Below are 19,623 nucleotides of genomic sequence, written 5' to 3'. Positions count from 1 at the left end.
TGATTCTGTGGTAAAGAATGAAGCGAAGAAAGGCCCTGCCTCGAGTCAGTACATTTTGTTGGGCGGAAACAGACCACAAATAAGCAAATACAGACTAAGTAGTGTTGGAAGTAAGGCAAGGTCTTGCTAGTGAGAGTGGTGTGTGCAGGGGTGTGCAGGGGTGTGCAGGGGTGACAGCTGACCAGGCCAGGGGAACCTGCACTGAAAATGTCAGGGGCAGGAGCATTCCAGAGAGAGGAAAGCACGCAGGCTAGAGCTCACTGGGTGTCCCCAGGGAGCAGCAAGAGCTGGGGGAAGGAGAGGGGTGGGGGCGCGTAGGGTGTGTGGGAATATGAGAGAGAGAGACTGAACGCTGCTGCCTGGCCTCTGCATGTAGAGGTCAAGAGTTCAGCGTTAGGGCTGGGGAGAAGATCCCATTGGTAAAGTGTTTGCCCTGCAAGCATGGAGATCTGAGTTCATCTCCAGAACCTACATAAAAAAACCAACCAGACAAACAGACGAACAACCAAGTTTGGTAGTGAGCTTGTAATCCCAATGCTGGGATGTAATTGAGCCTTTTGGACCACCAGCTCCCAAATCATGACACAGACACTTATTAATTATGAAAGCTTGGCCTGAGCTTAGGCTTGTTCCCAAAAGCTCTTAAAACTTAAATTAACCTGTTTGTATTAATCTGCATTCTGCCACGTGTCTCGTTGCCTCTCCTCAGTACAGTAGCACATCCCAGTTCCTCTGTCTGGCTAGCAAATCCCACCTCTCTTCTCAGAGTTCCTATCTCTTCCCAAAAGTCCTGCCTATCCTCTTCTGCCTAGCTATTGGCCGTTCAGCTGTTTATTAAACCAATCCGAAGGTGCCTTGGCAGAGACTCATCTTCACAGTGTACAAAAATATTATCACATAACAACGGGGAGGCAGAGGCATGCAGATCTCTGGTGCTGATAAGCCTGCCAGTCTAGCCTGCTTGGTGAGCTCCAGGCTAGTAGGAGAGACTCTGTCTCAAAAGAAGGTGGACAGGGCCTAGGAAATGATACCCCAGTGTGCTGCATAGTTTCATGCCAATTTGACACAAGCTAAAGTCATCTGAGAGGAGGGAATCTTAATTGAGAAAATGCTTTCATAAGATCAGGCTGTAGGCAAGTCTGTAGGGCATTTTCTTGATCAGTGATCAATGGGGGAGGGTCCAGCCCATTGTGGGTGGAGCCATCCCCGGGCTGGTGGTCTTGGGTTCTATAAGAAAGCAGGCTGAGAGGCTGAGTAAGCCATGAGGGACAAGCCAGTAAACAACCCCCCACCCCCCCCCCACCCCGCGCGCCTCTGCATCAGCTCCCACCTCCAGGTTTCTGTCCTGTTTGACTTCCTTCAATGATGAAAAGTGATGTGGAAGTGTAAGCCAAATTAACCCTCCCCTCTCAGCAAGTTGCTTTGGTCTTGGTGTTTTATCACTGAAGTAGTAACCCTAAGACACCCAGGTTGTCCTGTGGTTTTCACATGAGCTCTTGTGTGTGTGTGCTCACATGTATGTGTGAACACATGCATACACAGAGAGAGAATTCAGCTTTGAGTGCCTGCTCTCGACAGGTGTAGGGCAAAGTCAAGGGCAGAAGAGGTCAGGTGAGAGGATGGTGGCTTGACCAAATTAATAGCACTAGAGGCAGGCAGACTCCATCAGCTCCTGGGACAGATGACAGGATTGCTAATGGAATAGACGGGAAGGTCTGAGGGAAATGGAAATGAATGATTCCTAGGGTTTTTGTTTCTGAACTCAAATAGTTACAGCAATAGAATTACCATTGTCTGAAATACAGGAGAGTTGGGGTGTGTGGAGATCAGCTTTGAAGTACTAAGTCTGAGTTGCATGTAAAGCCATCCAAGTTGGGTGTGGTGGCCCACACCTCTTGTCTTAGTTTTCTATTGCTGTGACGAGAGAGACACCATGACCAAGGAAACTTACAAAAGAAAGCCTTTATTTGAGGACTTGCTTGTTTCAGAGGATGAGTCTGCTGTGGGATGGTCTGTATGTCAAATTGCTCTGATTGGTCAATAAATAAAACACTGATTGGCCAGTGGCCAGGCAGGAAGTAGGTGGGACAAGGAGAGAGGAGAATTCTGGGAAGCAGAAGGCTGAGGCAGAGAGACACTGCCAGCTGCCGCCATGTCCAGCAGCATGTGAAGACGCCGGTAAGCCACCAGCCACATGGCAAGGTATAGATTTATGGAAATGGATTAATTTAAGCTGTAAGAACAGTTAGCAAGAAGCCTGCCACAGCCATACAGTTTGTAAGCAATATAAGTCTCTGTGTTTACTTGGTTGGGTCTGAGTGGCTGTGGGACTGGCGGGTGACAAAGATTTGTCCTGACTATGGGCAAGGCAGGAAAACTCTAGCTACATGAGTCTATGACCATCATGGTAGGAAATAGGCAGCAGGCAGGCAGGCATGGTGCTGGAGCAGTAGCCAAGAGCTTACATTCTGATCCATTAATTGGAGGCAGAGAAGAGAGACTGAGCCTGGCATGGGCTTTTAAAACCTGAAAGTCCACCACTAGTGACACACTTCCTCCGACAAAGCCACACCTACTCCAACAAGGCCACACATCCTAATCCTTCCTAAACAGTTCCACCAACTGGGGACCAAGCATTCAGATATATGACTTTGAGGCCATTCTCCTCCAAACCATCATACCTGTTATTCTAGCACTTGGGAGGTGAAAGCAGAAGGATCCCTTCAAACCAGCTTCAGGCTGGCCATGGTGTGTGCCTTAATCTCAGAACTTGCTACCAGGCAAAGTCAGGTGGATCTCAGAGTTTGAGGCCAACCTGATCTACATGGTGAGACCCTGTCTCAAAAACAAACAAAAGACAGAATGAAATCACAAGCCAGCCTCTCCCTCGACCTGTCTATTATCAGTTCCTATGGTTTGGTCTTAAATACCCCATCTCAAGATCTCTCCCTCATCTTTCAAGCATTGTTGACCTAAGATAAGTGATAGAGCCAGGTGGTGATGGCGCACGCCTTTAATCCCAGCACCTGGGAGGCTGAGCCAGGCGGATCTCTGTGAGTTCAAGGCCAGCCTGGTCTACAAAGCAAGCTCCAGGATAAGCACCAAAGCTACACAGAGAAACCCTGTCTCGAAAAAAACCAAAAAAATTAAAAATTAAATTAAATTAAAAATTAAATATATGATAGAAAGACCAACTCTGTATATAGTGGGTTTTTGCAGCACCAGATGTATAAAGTGGGGACATGACTGCTCCAAGGTATGGTTGAGAAGAAGGTTTTTTATTGTAGATATGAAGAAGAGTACAGCCAGAGGCGTCTGGAAGAGTCTGGGGCAGGGAGAGAAGTGCACATGGCCAGCAGACGGAACTGGGCCATGAGAGGAGAGGGGTGGAGGGAGCGGGGGAGGAGGCAGAGAGAAAGGACAGCACACAGCTCACGGTCAGATGGCAAGGTTATCTAGGAGTGAGAACCTGGCGGAAGGGAAGCCCGTGACTGGTGAAGTTTGCGTAGGAGCGGGGTGAAACGAGTGAGGGGCCGCTGGTTCTCAGTGAGCCTGGAGGCCAGCAGTGCTTTGGTGTGCTGACAGGCGTCACAGTAGACGTTTGTCCTGGGTTTCTTTTGGACCCGACACTCTCCATAACACAGGTTTTCTAGAACAGCAGAGGGGTAGGTGTCTGGAGTCCCATGGATGCACCTGAGGATGCTGGGATTAGAAAAGAGGAGAAAGGGGGAAGGAAAAGAGGACTGTCTACCTAGGCTGGAAACCAAGAGGATTGCTCACTCGCTGTGTCTGGAATTGGTGCGGCTCTGGGGGGAGCTGGCTCCATGGGAATCGCTTATGTGGGATACTGCAGAAATTCTGAATATCCCTTTGTGGGCATGTATGTATCTAGGCTCTCCTTCATAGAGAGTTTATTTCTGAATATTCCTTCATAGGTATACATGTGTGTGAACAAGCACCTCCTTCATGGGAGGTTTGGCAGAAATGACTCCATGTTGGTATTGACAACGTCCATGTCCTCCTCCTGCATACAGTCCCTTTGTGGATGATCTCTGTTTGTTTATTAAGCAATTTTAAGTTCCAGTAATGTTGGTTGTTTCATTTACATTTGGAAGAACTAAAAAGTTAAATGTCTGTGCTTTCCATGCAGATTAAAATACAAATTAATTGGCACACACCCCCCTCTTAGTTCTTCACGTGAGACTCCTGAGGAAAACAGTCACAAAGGATGAGCGAACTGGAACAGTTGCGGCAGGAGGCTGAGCAGCTGCGGAATCAGATCCAGGTAGGACGTGTTCCACTTTAAATCATCACTGCTTAGCTTAGTTTCAGCAGTCTATAAACACTACTCATTAGCTTATTGGTCAGCACATATTAAATCATTCATGAGGCGGGAAGGGGTTGGCCTGAGCCAGCTGTGATGTCATACACCTGTAACCTCATCCTTTGTCATTTAGCAAGCTCAAAAGCCAGCTTGGGCCAGGCAGGACCCTCTCTCAAGGAAACAATATGGGCATGGTTAAGTTGTTTTGAGCATGCTTCTAGAGAACTCTCCCCCACGTCATTCCAAAGCACTGCCCGTGCTGGCTGACGCTGAAAAGCGAGTAGCATGCCTAGGGCCGTGAGACGTCTCTGTGGGTGAAGGTGCTTGCTGCCAAGCCTGATGAACCTGAGTTCTAGCCCTGGGACCCACACGGTGGCAGGAAAGGACGGACTCCTGACAACTGTCCTCTGACCTCCACATATGTGCCGCGGCCAACATGCCCACACACAGTACAATTTTTAAAGTAATTCATTCTACTTTTCAAAGTAGAATGTCTAATCTAGCTGACATACAAGTGTAATGATGAGTTCTCATCTAGGAAGGGTTCAGTGTGAGAGAACAAGGCTAATAGGGGTAGTATGATCAAAACCAATGTCCGCACAGATGAGAATGTAATGGAACCCATGGTTATCATATGCCAGTGGAAAGCATTTAAAAATTCTCTCCTTCACACACTGAGAATCATAGTTTTTTTTGGTGGGATACACGGGGCAGATGTTACCCTATAACACGAGGAAATATTATCTCAACAGTATTTTGTTGCAAGACAGTAATCATAAAAGACAAATGTGATGCCTTTCAGTCTGGGAAGTCAACTGAAATGCCCAGCCAAGAAGGAACAGATAAACTGAAAGACACTGTTTGCTGGTCATGGTGGTCACAGTGCATGGCTCAGGCTTAGGCAGGACAATCTGGGGTTCAAGGCCAGCTTGGTCTCCCTCAAACAAACAAAAGATACTTAGACTTTGGGATCCTTCTGGTGGGGAAGAGTTGCCAGTGCTGTGGGCAAGCTCCAGGGAAGGGCCTGTAAACACTCACAAGAAGGAAGTGCCCAAGGGGCATCAGTGGAGCAGACACTAACTTCCGGGAACCGGGGAGTGTCCAAGAAGGAAAATTGGAAATGAAAAGATGCCATGGCCTCTTTGCAGTTGGTGGAGGAAGGAGTATGTTGTAAGTAGCCCAGCAGCTGCCTGCCTCTTTTCACAGAGCAAAGTACAAGCTAAAACCATTTACAGATGTCAGTGAGGAACCAAGGGAGAAGTCCTGATAACCTGCAGTGTAGTTGGGGGCCCTTGCCAGTGTAGATGATTGGCTAGCTCAAGACCAGCGGTTCTCAACACTTGGTTTGTGACCCCTGAAGTGGTCAAGCAGCCTTTTCACAGGGGTCACCCAAGACCATCAGAAAACACAGATATTTATATTACGATTCATACCAGTAGCAAAATTACAGTTATAAAGTAGCAAAAAAATATATATATATATATCTTATGGTTGGGGGTCAGCACAACGTGAGGAACTGTATTAAAGGGTTGCGGCATCAGGAAGGTTTCACTTGATACGCTGTTCGAGACAGTGTAAAAGCCAAGAATACAGTCTGTAGAGAGGTTATGAGAAAGAAGGAGGTGAGAAAACAAGGTGGGGGTGGGATGAAGAGCAGCCAACAGAAAGTGCTCCCCAGGGAGTGACATGGTGCCGCCTTCAACAGAAAAGGTGTAGGTTAGTAGCTGAGCCAGTGTTTGGTATAAAGTGTTTAGTGTAAAGCTCTGGGTTCCATCCCAGCACCAAAAGTAAAAAATCCCAAGATGTGTCTCTGCACGCTGGACCTAAACACCTAAAGTGTTTATTAATGGCTCAGTCACAGTTGCTTGGATACGGAATGTTTGTGCAGGTTTATCTCTGAGGCTGCAGAGAGGGCTCAGAAGGTAGGAGCACTGGATGCTCTTCCGGAAGACCTAGGTTCAGTTTCCAGCACCCACATGGTAGCCTGTGACTGACGGTAACTCCAGTTCTAGGGCATCAGTGCCCTCTTTTCCTTTGAAGGCACCAGGCGTGTACATGGTATACAGACATATTCAGACAGAACACTTACATAAAGCAAATAAAATTTAAGCCGGGCATGGTAGCGCCCGTGGGCCATGTGCTCTGCTGGAAGCGCACCACCAGCAGCCTGGAAAGTCGGAGACTCACTGTGTACGGCACCAGCCGGGAGAAGGTGGGCAGCTAACAGAGATCTCTTTCGGGGAGCCATCTCGGGCTGTAGTCACCAGGAAGGGGAGGCTGTGGGCCATAGTTTTGCACACACTGGTTTTAGGTAAAGGTCAGCCATTTGTCAACACCCACACGCAGAGCGGAGGAAGGGCCATACCAGTCTCTGAACCTGACCTGGAAGGCTTTGCCACTCCCAGGGGTCTGAGGCACTGGGCTCCTTGAAACGGTCGTGTTCATGTCAACAGTACACATTCGCTCAGGACCTCATCCACTCCCCATAGTTAAATATGTCATCAAAGGACAACAACAAAAGAAAAAACCCAGAAAACTGTATCTCATCAAATAAAAACTTACACATCAAAAAACTCTATCAAGGGGCCAGAAAACTGGCTCAGTGGTTAAGAGCACTTGCTGCTCTTACAGAGGACCCAAGTCCAGTTTCCAGAGCTCCCGTCAGGAGGCTCACAACTCACCTATATCCAGTTCCAAGGATGTGACTCTCTCTCCTGGCCTCTCCAGGTAGCTCATACGCACATACATATGCATAAATAAAATAGATTTTAAAAATGCTGTCCAGTTTGAAAACTGTACATCCTGTAAGGGTCAGGTGTGTAGAATATGTAAAGAAGTGCTATATCTGGACAATAAAAAGACAGCCTGACCTAAACGCTGGCCAAAGCTTTAAATAGAGATCCTTTCAAAGACATGGAAAGACAGATACACAGGCACACACACATCACACTCACAGACACAAATACAGATGTACACCAACGATGTACGCGCACAGATGAATACTCACAGACAGACAGACAGACACACACACACACACACACACACACACACACCATTGAAAGATTCTCGATAAAATCCAAACCACAGTGAGATACTTCACAACTAAGATGGCTGTAACTAAAAGCACAGACCATCGTAAAGAGTTGGAAGTGACCTGAAGATGCTAAGGAACTGGAGCCCTGGACATCGCTGGTGCAGCAGCTCCGAACAACAGCAGGTAGAATTCCCAAAGAGATGGAAAACACGGCATTATGCTTTGTAATACTGAAAAGTGGAAAACTCTCAACTGCCGCATAGAATGCTGAAAAGCCACCCATTAGAACCGTCAGCCTTAAAATGGAGGCATGCTGCTCGATACAGTGACAGGGCTGGGCCTTGGAAACGAGCCAAGTGGAAGAAGCTGTGTACTGTGTGACTTGAGTTACAAGAGGGGTCTGGTTGGCAAGTGCACACAGAAAGGACGGAATGGAGGGGAGGAGAAGCTGAGGCATGCAGAAAAGGGGGACCAGGTGGATGGAATTTCTTTGGGAACAAATAGACAGACGTGGTAGGCATGCCTTAAATTGGATCATGGTGTGGTTCAATTCTGAATATACTAAAAAAAACCTCACTAAATTGTGTACCTGAAAATGGCCCCTTTTATATTAGGTAAAATTTATTTCAGCAAAGTTTAAGAATAAGATGATGTAGCTGGGCGGTGGTGGTTCACACCTTTAATCCCAGCACTTGGGAGGCAGAGGCAGGTGTTTCTCTGTGAGTCCGAGCTCGCCTGGGCTACAGAGTAAGTTCCAGGAAAGGCGCAAAACTACACAGAGAAACCCTGTCTCGGAAAAAAAAAAAAAAAAAAGAATAAGATGATGTGATACAGTAAAGCTGTATTTTCAATAAATACAAACCTGTTCTACCTAGAGGTCCCCCTCCTTAACATGTCATCATCTTTCTTGCTCTAGGATGCCAGGAAGGCCTGCAATGATGCCACGCTGGTTCAGGTAAAGTGTCCCCAGGTCATGTCAGCAGTGTACATGAGGTGTCACAGTTTGGGTGACATCCAGACTGTTGTTCCTGAAGGTGCTGAAATAGAAGTCTGCAGGACAGTAAGCACTGTGGAGACATGCAGAATCATCAGTTCATTCTATTCTTAAGCACTTTCCTCAATCTTTTTGGTATATGCTGGTTAAGCTTTTTTTCTGTGCACTGTGCATGTGTGTGTGTGTTTGTGTGTATGTGTGCATGTGTGTGTGCGTTTGTGTGTGTGCATGTGCGTGTGTGTTTGTGTGTATGTGCATGTGTGTGGTGCCCTCAGAGGCCAGAAGAAAGAGTCAGATTCCCTACAACTGAATTACAGTGGCTGGGAGCTGCCATATGGGTGCTGGGAATTGAACCTGGGTCCTCTGGGCAAGCAGTCAGTGATCTTAACCACTGGGCCATCTCACCAGCTCATGGCTTTCTTATAGACAATTCTTTGGCCATTTCTTTCTAGTTTCCCTTTATGGCTGGTGTATTTTTTTCCTATCAAGACATCCATATTTTGGGCGCACTGTGACAGCTGGGTACATATGCAGTGTATCAATCAAATCAGGGTACTAAGAGTTTCCGGTGTTGATCGTTGCTTTGTGTTGAGACCCAAGCCGCTTCTCTTCTAGTTCTTTATGAACTCTTAGATAGGGTCTGGCAAGATGGCTTCAGGCCAGGCAGTTGCCCTGCCAGCCTGAAGACCTCGGTTCAGTCTCCAGAGTTTGAGTTAGGTGGAAGGAGAGAGAAAGCTCCACAGAGTTGTCCTCTGACCTCCTCCACATGCATCTCTCTCTCTCCCCCTCACACACTGTGCGCATACATTACCTTTACCGTGCTTGTAGGCTGGCATGTGTTCCAGACAGCTTACTGCAGTTCCGAACCCGTCCTTGCAGGGAGGGCAGCTTGCCCAGCCACCCTTCTTCCTTCCTTCCTGTCTTCCTGTCCACTGTGGCTGGAGCTTTGTTAGTTTGGAAGTCTGTGTGTGTACGTGAGCTCCTCACACACAACAGCACACGGGATGACCTGTGTCAGTCATGGTTCTGTGGACTGAGCTCATGGCAGTTCTGTTGTGCTCTGTACTAAATCGCCTTCAGGTACTGTGAACTGGTTTCTGCTTTTTATCACATCGAAGGTAAAGAGCAATGTTATTGTCACTTTCTAAAGATCACGTCTAACATGGACTCCGTGGGCCGAATACAAATGCGAACCAGGCGCACGCTCCGCGGCCACCTCGCTAAGATCTACGCCATGCACTGGGGCTATGATTCCAGGTCAGTGGCTGTCATTTCTAAACTGCCTGCAGAAGTCTTTTCGTTAAGAATCATTGTTTGCAGTGGGCGATGGTGGTGCACGCCTTTAATCCCAGCACTCACGAGGCAGAGGCAGGCGGATCTCTGTGAGTTCGAGGCTAGTCTGGGCTACAGAGTGAGTTCCAGGAACGGCGCCAAAGCTACACAGAGAAACCCTGTCTCGAAAAACAAAAACAAACAAAAAACAAATCATTCAGAACCACCCTTATTTGTGCAGTAGAAAAGGCATCGACTGTGAACATGTTCCTTGCGTTGACACTTCAGAGGGTTAGAGCTGTTTGTTCCAGTGTGGCGCTCAAACCCAGAGACTCCTGCTTGTTGGATCCTCAGCTTGAGGTTGACAGTTTTTAGGGCATGCGAGACGGCTTCTTGGATAGAGGTGTTTGCCTGGCAAGCTGCCCTGGGATCGCACGTGTGGGCCCACAAGTAGGCATGAACATACAGAGTAGTCATAATGTTAATAAATACTTTTAAAGTTTCTAATATGAAAAATCAGTTTGCTTTTCAAAAAGATCTTTGTCTCGTGACCTGTGGGAGCTAGAGGAGGATTTCTTTCTTTGTTCTAGAATATGCCTTCCCAGTGAAAAATCACTCTGCACATTTAGATTATTAAAGGAAGATGTTCTTTAAGATAGCTCACGTCTGGCTCTGGAGAATGCCCAAAGTGGAGCTGGCTTTGGTTAGAAGATTTTACTAACTTCTATGTACCCGAGGCCTATGCATTCCAAGTACACTGTTATCCTCATCTCTCTGCAGGTCCTGGCCCAGGTTATACTTTGAACAGTTTAAACAGACAGGAGACTTCCAGTCTGGCCATTCAGGCCGCTGAGAAATTTACATAGCAAAGATACGACATATTGCCAGAACTATTTTAAGTACACCAGTGTATACTTTCTGTTGTTGTTTTCTCCATACAGGGTTTCTCTGTGTGGTTCTGGTGCCAGTGTATACTTATTTAAATAGTTGTTATCCGGGGTCATTTTGCCCACTTGGCACAATTGTGCTGTCTTAGGAGAACTGGGGCCTTTATGGCAGGCCAGGACTTAACATTGATTGTGACCCTCTGCTCCCTGCAGCCTGTTAGAGGAATGTTCTTTGATGTGAGGAGGGCCTAATGGCTGGTTGTAAATCAGAGTTGTCTCCTTTGTTATGGGAATGGAGCCTGCCGGCTGCTCAGTCCTGGAGAATTGACATTTACACCCTAGTATCTTAACATCCCTAGCGGGCCTGGTCAACAAACTAGCCACCTTTGGGGTGTCTTTTGAGGTGCATTCCTTTGACTAAAGTCTACTTCGTGTTATTTATTGTCTTCTAAGCAGATTAGTAAAACCTTTGTAATAGCATATAACATGTCCTTAATATGTAAAAATTATTTTGTTTTGGGAGGGGTTGTTTCTTTTGAGACAGGTTATTGCTAAGTAGCTCCAGCTAGCCTCAAAATCAATATCCTCCTGACTCAGGCTCCCGAGTGTTACAATTACAGGTGTGTATACACTGACCACGTGACTGCTCCATGGGACGGTTAAGAGGAACATCCAGAGGCATCTGCAAGAGTCCAGAGCGGAGAGAGAAGGAAGTAGACTGAGCAGGGCCTGAGAAGTGGACCTGGCTCTGGGAGCAGGAGCAGAGAGGAGAGCTGGGGGAGGGCCGGAGAAGGCGGAGCATATGAGTGGCTGCGGGGAGGGAAGCTTGCGAGGTGGAGGGCGTTTAGGGTAGGGGAGGAGATGAGAAGGGCTAGCATGGACTCTGAAATATGGAACATGTACTTGTGATACTGAGGGAGGCTGGAGGCCAGCATGTGCTTTGGTATGCGAATAGACACCACAGACAGCCATTTGTCCCTTCTGCCGTTTGGAATTTGGGGAAATGGCGTTTCCTTTAGATCAAACAAGGTTTACACACCATTCCTAGCCAAAACACAGTCTTATTGTTTATTAATATTAAAATAGCAGTTAATAAGCAAATACTTAAGTACGTCTACATCTAAATTGTGGATGTTACTATACTTAACTAACTCCACAAAAGATTGAATAATACAAAAGAAGTATTTTGATTCAATGCATCCCCACTCCCTGACCCCTAGGCAGGGTTTCTCTGTGTAGCCCTGACTGTCCTGGAACTTATTCTTTAGACCAGGCTGGCCTCAAACTCACAGAGATCCGCCTGACTCTGCCTCCCAAGTGCTGGGGTCAAAGATCAGCACCACCATGCCCAGTAATGGAATAATCTTTTACTTCCCCAGCCTAGCACGCACACATACACACACACACACACACATACATACACACACATACACACACATACACACACACACACATATACCACACACACACACACACACATACACACACATACACACACACACACACACACACACACACACACACACACACACACACACACACCATGTATTCTACTAATTAACTCCCGGGTTATTACTTCTGTCAGCACAGTGGATGCAGTTGATTTCCAAGTTTTCCTTGGTCCCCCCTCAGCCCACCTTTGAACCTCCCCCTCTGTAAACACAGTTAGACTGGAAACCTTTGCCCACAGAGAAGAAAACTAAGTGCTTTTTGTAATTGTACCTGTTTTTGTATCTTTTACATTTTATACGGGGTGACAAAGCAAAATTTCAGAACAGAACAAAAAGAATCCAGTGACCACATATTCAAGAATTCATAAGTTGGTGGGGCAAAGCTTTCTGCAGCCTAAGTCCTGTCTGTGTTCTCAGCTCCATGACTGGAAGGAAGCCCCCAGGTCCCGGGGCTGCCCAGAATTTTCCTGTCTCTGCTCCCTCATCGTTAGCCTCCTCCTAGGATACATTTCATCTTTAGCTCTTGGAAATTCCAGTGTCTGGGGCTGGAGAGACAGCTTAGTGGTTAAGAATATGGACTCCTCTTCCAGAGGACCCAGGTTTGATTCCTAGCACCCACATCCAACCACCTGTGACTCCAGCCCCAGGGGATCTGACACCGCTGGCCTCCATGGCCCCTGCATTCAAGCGTGTGTACAGTCACACACATACGTAGTTAAAAGTACAAAAAGTTAAAAGTCCACTTCCCACACATTGTCGTTTTCTGTTGCTTTTGTTTTTTCAGACAGGAATTCTCTGTAGCCCTGGCTGCCCTAGAACTAGCTCTGTAGACCAGGCTGGCCTTGAACTCACAGCAATCCTCCTGTGCCCTCACTTTTCTCTGTCTGGGATTGAAGACATATGCTGTCACTACCCAGCTCACACACTGTCCTTTTATTAATGCAACAAACCATAATGTACTCTCTTTATCTCCCTGGTACTTTTTTTTTTTTTTTTTTCGAGACAGGGTTTCTCTGTGTAGCTTTGCGCCTTTCCTGGATCTTGCTCTGTAGCCCAGGCTGGCCTCGAACTCACAGAGATCCGCCTGCCTCTGCCTCCCGAGTGCTGGGATTAAAGACGTGCGCCACCACCGCCCGGCTCCCTGGTACTTTTTTATATCATGTCTTTGACATCTTTACTTACTCGGTTTATTATAAACATATGCAAGTGGCTCATCTCACAAGATGGCAGATGCCCCCAACACTGCTGTGGCCTGCGCAGTGCCCACAGCATGCCCTTCACTCACAGGCTCAGGGGTGACAGCCTCGGCTGGGTGGAGTGTGGATATTGGGCCTGGATCTACTGTTACGTCACTGCACTTACATCAGTCAATGCTCAGCCTCTGCTAATATCCACTAGACCTTCATCAGAGCTAAAATGTCACAGGGAAAAACTGAATCATAGACAGAGATGCTTTCGGTCAGTGGCGAAATGTTTTGATTTCTGTTTAAAGTGTTTGGCATATAACATAATGTTTTTAAAAGTTGGAAGAAGAGTTATTTTAGTATACAGGTTTTATTAGAAAAACTGTTCTGAAGTGTCCTTCAAAGTAAAATGCGTAACGAATTAACCATTTTTCCTCTCAGTGTCAAATTGTTCTTGTGTTTCTCCTCTAGGCTACTAGTCAGTGCTTCCCAAGATGGAAAATTAATTATTTGGGATAGCTATACGACAAATAAGGTAGAATTTCTTCGTCTTTCTTTTAAATGATCTTGTATTTGTTTACTGCCTAGCAGTTCTTTCTTATTCAGAGCCCTTTCTTCTGAGATGAATTTATTCTAGATCCAGACCAGCTCTTAGGACACATTTGTTTTTAATGTTGAGCTTTTTTTTTTATTTATTTATTTCTAGGAACAAGCTATAAGAACAGTTTCAGTGTTTGAGTTACCCTCCCTCCATCCTTCCTCTCCTTCCTCTATGTCTGTCTGTCTGTCTCTCTCTCCCCTCCCCTCTCGTTTCTTTCTTTCTCTCTCTTTCTTTTTTCTTTCTCTCTGTCTCTCTCTTTCTTGAGACAGGCTCCTAGTTATCCCAGGCTAGCCTTGAAATCATGATGTAGCTGAGGCTGACCTCCACTCTGCCTCCTCAGTGCTGAGTTTACAGACATGCAGCACCACACCTGGCTTGTGAAGATTGTCATTTCTATATAGACATGAACTTTTAAAATCTCTAGTTCCTGGAATGAAGTACCACTGACGTCTTTGTCTGTGGTCCCTGGTGGTTCCTGGAGAGCTTTGCCTTGGCTTACTCCAGAGACTTCATTGTTTTTCTGGATGACTTAGAAGATAGACACATTGAATTTGTTCAGATCTAGTAACGAAAATCTGGATTTTCTTACTGTGCCCAGTGTAAAGAATCCTTGATTTCAAGTTGCTGAGTAGCAGTGAAAACATGGGGGGCATATTTTACAAGCCAGATCCTCTTGTACCATGCATGCATTAGCAGTAATTGACTAATCAGTCAGAAACAGTGTTTTGTGAAATGAGCAATAACTTAAGCCTTTCCCTTGGAGTGCCGAGGTTTAGACTCAGGACCTTGCCCAGGCCTGGCAGGTGCTGTGTCCAGGAGCTGCACACTCAGTCTGATTGAGACTTTAAAGGTAGTTAAACTTGTGATCTAACAGTTTTTCCAGCCTAATTGGTATTAGACTAGTCTCATTCAAACCCATTCTTCTAAAACAGAAAAACAAATACACTTTTATGATGTTATTTTAGGTCAAGAGGAAGCGTGGTCATATCACAGGATGTGTGGACACCCTCTATGGGGTTAGCCTTGGTAAATCAAATGCCAGCTGTTCCACTTGACCTGCTTCTAAGTCTGACTAGACCATTGCATCGCCCCTGAGGTCCTGGAATGTATTCCTGTTAATACAAGGGCACTCGTGCAGGCCTCCTCGGAAAAGCCATTCAGAGTGGCTCTGACTCTTCTCAGCTCCCTCCCTTTTATGGTTCAGTGTTCAGGTATAGGAGATTCCTCTTTTGAGCATTATTGTACCAATGATTTTGCTAAAATCTTTATTCGTATTTTTCACCTTATTCAGTAGGCAGAGGCAAGTGGATCTCTTTGAGTCCAGTCTGGTCTACATAAGTAATTCCAGGCCAACAGGGAATTAAGATAGTTTCTCAAAAAACAAAGACAGAATCCGCATAGCTTTGCTTTTATTTAACACTGGGAGGGGTATGGCGCTACAGAGATGGCTCACTTGGTTAAAAGCTCCTGGTGCTCTTCCAGAGGCCCCAAGTTCGGTTCCTAGAACCTGCATCAAGGGCTCACAACTCCCTGTGGCTCCAGCTCCAGGGCATCCAGTGCCTGTGGTTCTGAGGGCGCCTGCACATTACCACACAGGCACATAATTAAAAATAAAACTCTTCCTAAAGCGAACACTTCAAATCCAAGTGGCCTGCTAACACAGAAAGGGGCATCCATCCCATGTGCCTGTGGGGTTTTCAGGTCTCATGGCCTCCTTTCCATGCTCCCGCCCGTTTGTTCTTAGCTGCGCCTGATTTCCAGCCAAGCTTGCCTCATCATAAACAGGTTTAGGAATGCACTTCACTGCCCTTGAAGTCTTTCCCCATAACAGTCCCCGTGCCTCTGTGCATTGCTTGTGTGGTAGATGCATGCCATTCCGCTGAGGTCCTCCTGGGTGATGACTTGTGCCTATGCCCCGTCTGGGAACTATGTTGCCTGTGGAGGCTTGGACAACATCTGCTCCATATACAACCTGAAGACTCGAGAGGGGAATGTGCGGGTGAGCAGAGAACTGCCCGGGCACACAGGTGAGTGGTTAAACGTCTCTGTCCTCCCCGGCCTCCCCTGTCCTGACAGCTGACCGGGGACACGTGGCAGACTGTGATCGAGTAGCCAGAGGAAAAGGACAGCAGAATCACTGTGCTCTAAAAGCAGCAACTCTCAGAGTGCATGTGATAATGGTCATTTTGTTCCTTTAGTTCGGGGCTGGGGGTTGCCTTTGGATGCACATGCATTCTCCCATGGAGGTGTGCTACCCCACGATTTCTTTCTTTCAAATATAACTATTGTTTTGTAAACATGATAAATTTGCTACCCCAAAAATCCAGACAGTCATAAAAACTACAAAAGGAAGCAAATACGGCCTCTGCACTTTCTGCTGCCCTGGAACAAGGCCCGGGGATGGACTGTCTGCGCTGGTGGAATCTTTACGTCACCAGAAGCCCTGTTCATGTGTGGCAGTCCTCACTCCCAGGCCTCCGTAGTTAGGAGGTCCCTGCCGCTCGTATCCTTCCGGTCTGTTGACCACATTTCTACAGAGTCTCAGAACAGTGTTTCTCTGCCACTTGGAGACTCTGAAATGCTGATGGACATGAATCATGCAGATTCCACGTTTCCCATAAAGCTTTCATGGTATTTTTAGCGTTTCTCCATTACTGGGCCCATTCTGCCATGGGTTCTAGGTTCTAGATACTGGTTAGGGAGCACCCTCTCTTAGATGTGTCCCACCTGCAGCCTACAGACCATGTGGAGCCCAGGATAGCTATGAATGCTAGCCCAACACATTGTAATAAATATACTGAAAATAAAAAGCTCATTTTATTGCAATTTTTAAAAATTCAGTTGTCGCCAGACTGTGGTGGCGCACACCTTTAATCCCAGCACTCGGGAGGCAGAGAGCCAGGCGGGTCTCTGTGAGTTCGAGGCCAGCCTGGGCTCTACAGAGTGAGATCTAGGACAGGCACTAAAACCTTGTCTCAAAAAAAAAGAAAATCCAATTGTATGGTTCTTAAGCATGAATTTTGTAGATGACAGTGTTGTGTCCCAGTGTCAGGGTTAAACACACTGTGCGGCTAATGGGCTGCCATGCTTGATGTGGTCACTTTGAGTGCTCACTGCCTGATACAGTGAGGACCTCCGAAGACAGCGAGGAATTGGAGTCACTGCAGCAGAGCCCTGTGTCCCACTGACAAGGCCCTGATGCCTGAGTTAAGGTTTTTGTCCTGCTGTGTCACTGTGGCCACGGCCTGACATGCGCTGCTCTCTGCTGCAGGCTACCTGTCCTGCTGCCGATTCTTAGACGACGGACAAATCATTACCAGCTCAGGAGACACGACGTGGTAAGTTCAAGAGAAGCCTGTAGTAGTGGGCAGAGACACCCGGGAGGGGTGTGGTCATTTTGTGTCTGTACTTGTGTTTACTTACAGTGCATTGTGGGACATCGAGACGGGGCAGCAGACTACGACCTTCGCAGGACACTCGGGTGATGTGATGAGTCTCTCACTGAGTCCTGACTTGAAGACCTTTGTGTCTGGTGCTTGTGACGCGTCTTCAAAACTGTGGGATGTCCGAGATGGGATGTGTAGGCAGTCTTTCACGGGACATATCTCAGACATCAATGCTGTCAGCGTAAGTGAAGGATGCTTGTTTGTTTGTTGTTTTGTTGGCTTGTTTCAGGAACAGAGTCTCATGTAGCCCAGGATGGCCTCGACCTTGCTATTGTAGCTGCGGATAACCTTGTACTCTTGATCCTTCTGCCTCCACCTCTCAAAAAATTGACTGTGTGTCTAAAGTGCTGAACACCACAGCATTGTAACCAACAGATTGCTTTCATGGATTCTTATAACCAGTGTGCTCTTACAACACCAAATCCTCAGTAGGTCTTGATTTTTAACATTTTAATCCATAAATCTGAGTGCTTATTTTTCAACAAGATACAAGCTTTATTTCCAAAGTGAGTAGGGACAGGTTGTCATTGGGGAGCAGGCAGCCGTAGCCGTGTTTCGATGAGAAGCCATCCTGTGTGGAGGGGTACCACCGGGGTGCAGCCTGTGTGGAGGGGTACCACCGGGGTGCATCCTGTGTGGAGGGGTACCACCGGGGTGCATCCTGTGTGGAGGGGTACCACCGGGGTGCATCCTGTGTGGAGGGGTACCACTGGGGTGCATCCTGTGTGGAGGGGTGCTGCTCTCTGTAGAGAGACAGCCAAATCAGGGAGGTGGCAGTTCTGCCTTGTACCAGCTCTGAAACTGACCGAGCTGCATAATGTCAACAAGCCTCACATTCCAGCCGTCCTAACAGGGCTGAAGCTACTTACTCAGAAACTGTGGAGACTAAATGAATTGTGTATTAGAAACACAGGAAGTGTTGGAGACTGTTAGGATTACTTTAGTGTCCGTGTGCGCACACACGCCTGTGGCTGTGTATGTCCACGTGTGCACGTGCTGTCGAGGCCAAAAGTGATACAGGGTTGTGTAAGTAGCCTAGGCCTTAGGAATAAGTCCATGCCTTAGTCCCAGCACTTCAGAGACAGGAGAATTGCTGCAGATTTGAAGCCAGCCTGGGCTACACAGTGGAACTGGTTTTTTTTTTTTTCGAGACAGGGTTTCTCTGTGTAGCTTTGCGCCTTTCCTGGAGCTCACTTGGTAGCCCAGGCTGGCCTCGAACTCACAGAGATCCGCCTGGCTCTGCCTCCCGAGTGCTGGGATTAAAGGCGTGCGCCACCACGCCCGGCTGGAACTGTTTTTAAAAAGCCAAGAGTGGAACCTGGTGGTGGTGGTGGCTCATACCTTTAATCTGTGAGGTTGAGGCCAGCCTGGTCTACAGAGGGAATTTTTGAACAGTCAGGGATACACAGAGAAACCCTGTCTCAGAAAACAAAAACAAAACAAAACAGAAAGCAGAGAGGCCTGGAGAGATTGGATAAATAGAAGGCAGTGGCCTTGAAATTCTTGGTGACCAAACCATGAGGCACACGGGGCGGGTAGAAGGAAGAATTTGTGGTCCCGGGTCCTGGGCCCTTCTAGGAATCTGTGAGGAAAGCATTTCCTGTTTGGAGTGGAGAAGTCATACGCAGTGAGAGCAGCCTCAGCCATTTCCAAGAACCCAGTCAAGCTGCTGCCCTGCTGGGCCGTGCCTGTGAGACTGTGCAGCATGGAGACTGTCTCCGTGCGTTACAAACAGGTGGAAATAACCCTGCCCCACTGTATAAATCCTCCTCAAACTTCCAACTGTATAGTCAGATCTGAGACTGGAAAAAGGTAAGTCAAGAAGCTGAAAGATAGTATTATGACGTATTTGTACTTAGTAATTGGAAATACATTTAATTGAAGCAACCATAGCCATCAAATAACTTATTTTAAAACCTAAGGGTAGGTTATAAAATACTAAGTATTATTAAAACGTTAATATTTTAAAACTTGGTAGTGTAGTTCAGTGTTCAGCACTTGCTTAGCATATCTGAGAACAAGGGCTAATCCCCCGCACAGAAAAAGAACACAAGGTTGTTGCCAGGAACTTAGTGAATGATATAGCAGAAGATCAATAGAAAAATTAATTAACAGCTGAACAACTGCCTAAGTATTAACAAAAATTAAGTTAGAGCCCTACTTTGAAGGCTATTTATCAAATAGACTCCAGAGGGGGAAGATTAATATATGGAATTAAAAGAACTAAGATAATTATGGACTGTTCATTAGGAGTAATGAAGGAAGCTGGGAGATGGCTCAGTTGGTGTTTAATGTGCGCATGTGAGGACCTGACTTTGATCCACAGAACTGAAGTAAAAAAGCTGGCCTGGCAGAACTTAAATCCCAGCACTGGGGGAGCAGACAGGATTCCCGCAGCTTGCGCTGCAGATCCAGGTTCTGTGAGAGACC

At 46.9% G+C, this 19,623-nt stretch overlaps 1 protein-coding gene across 2 annotated transcripts in view; it reads left to right on the top strand.

Annotated features, from left to right (window-relative positions):
• Window positions 1-19,623, top strand: part of Gnb4 (G protein subunit beta 4) — a 43,278-nt gene that overhangs the window by 14,701 nt on the left and 8,954 nt on the right. The window contains exons 2-8 of one of the 2 annotated variants that reach the window (XM_028872658.2): window positions 4,190-4,285; window positions 8,275-8,313; window positions 9,503-9,609; window positions 13,618-13,681; window positions 15,612-15,774; window positions 17,019-17,085; window positions 17,173-17,374. In XM_028872658.2, the coding sequence (XP_028728491.1) occupies window positions 4,229-4,285; window positions 8,275-8,313; window positions 9,503-9,609; window positions 13,618-13,681; window positions 15,612-15,774; window positions 17,019-17,085; window positions 17,173-17,374 (699 nt within the window). In that variant the 5' untranslated portion in view covers window positions 4,190-4,228. Of the gene's footprint in view, window positions 1-4,150; window positions 4,286-8,274; window positions 8,314-9,502; window positions 9,610-13,617; window positions 13,682-15,611; window positions 15,775-17,018; window positions 17,086-17,172; window positions 17,375-19,623 lie in introns of both variants that reach the window. The other variant, XM_028872655.2, reaches the window with a different exon arrangement.

Source organism: Peromyscus leucopus, chromosome 6 (genome assembly GCF_004664715.2).
Source record: "Peromyscus leucopus breed LL Stock chromosome 6, UCI_PerLeu_2.1, whole genome shotgun sequence".
In the NCBI taxonomy this organism is placed as follows: domain Eukaryota; kingdom Metazoa; phylum Chordata; class Mammalia; order Rodentia; family Cricetidae; genus Peromyscus; species Peromyscus leucopus.
This window is presented reverse-complemented; position numbering and strand designations above follow the sequence as displayed.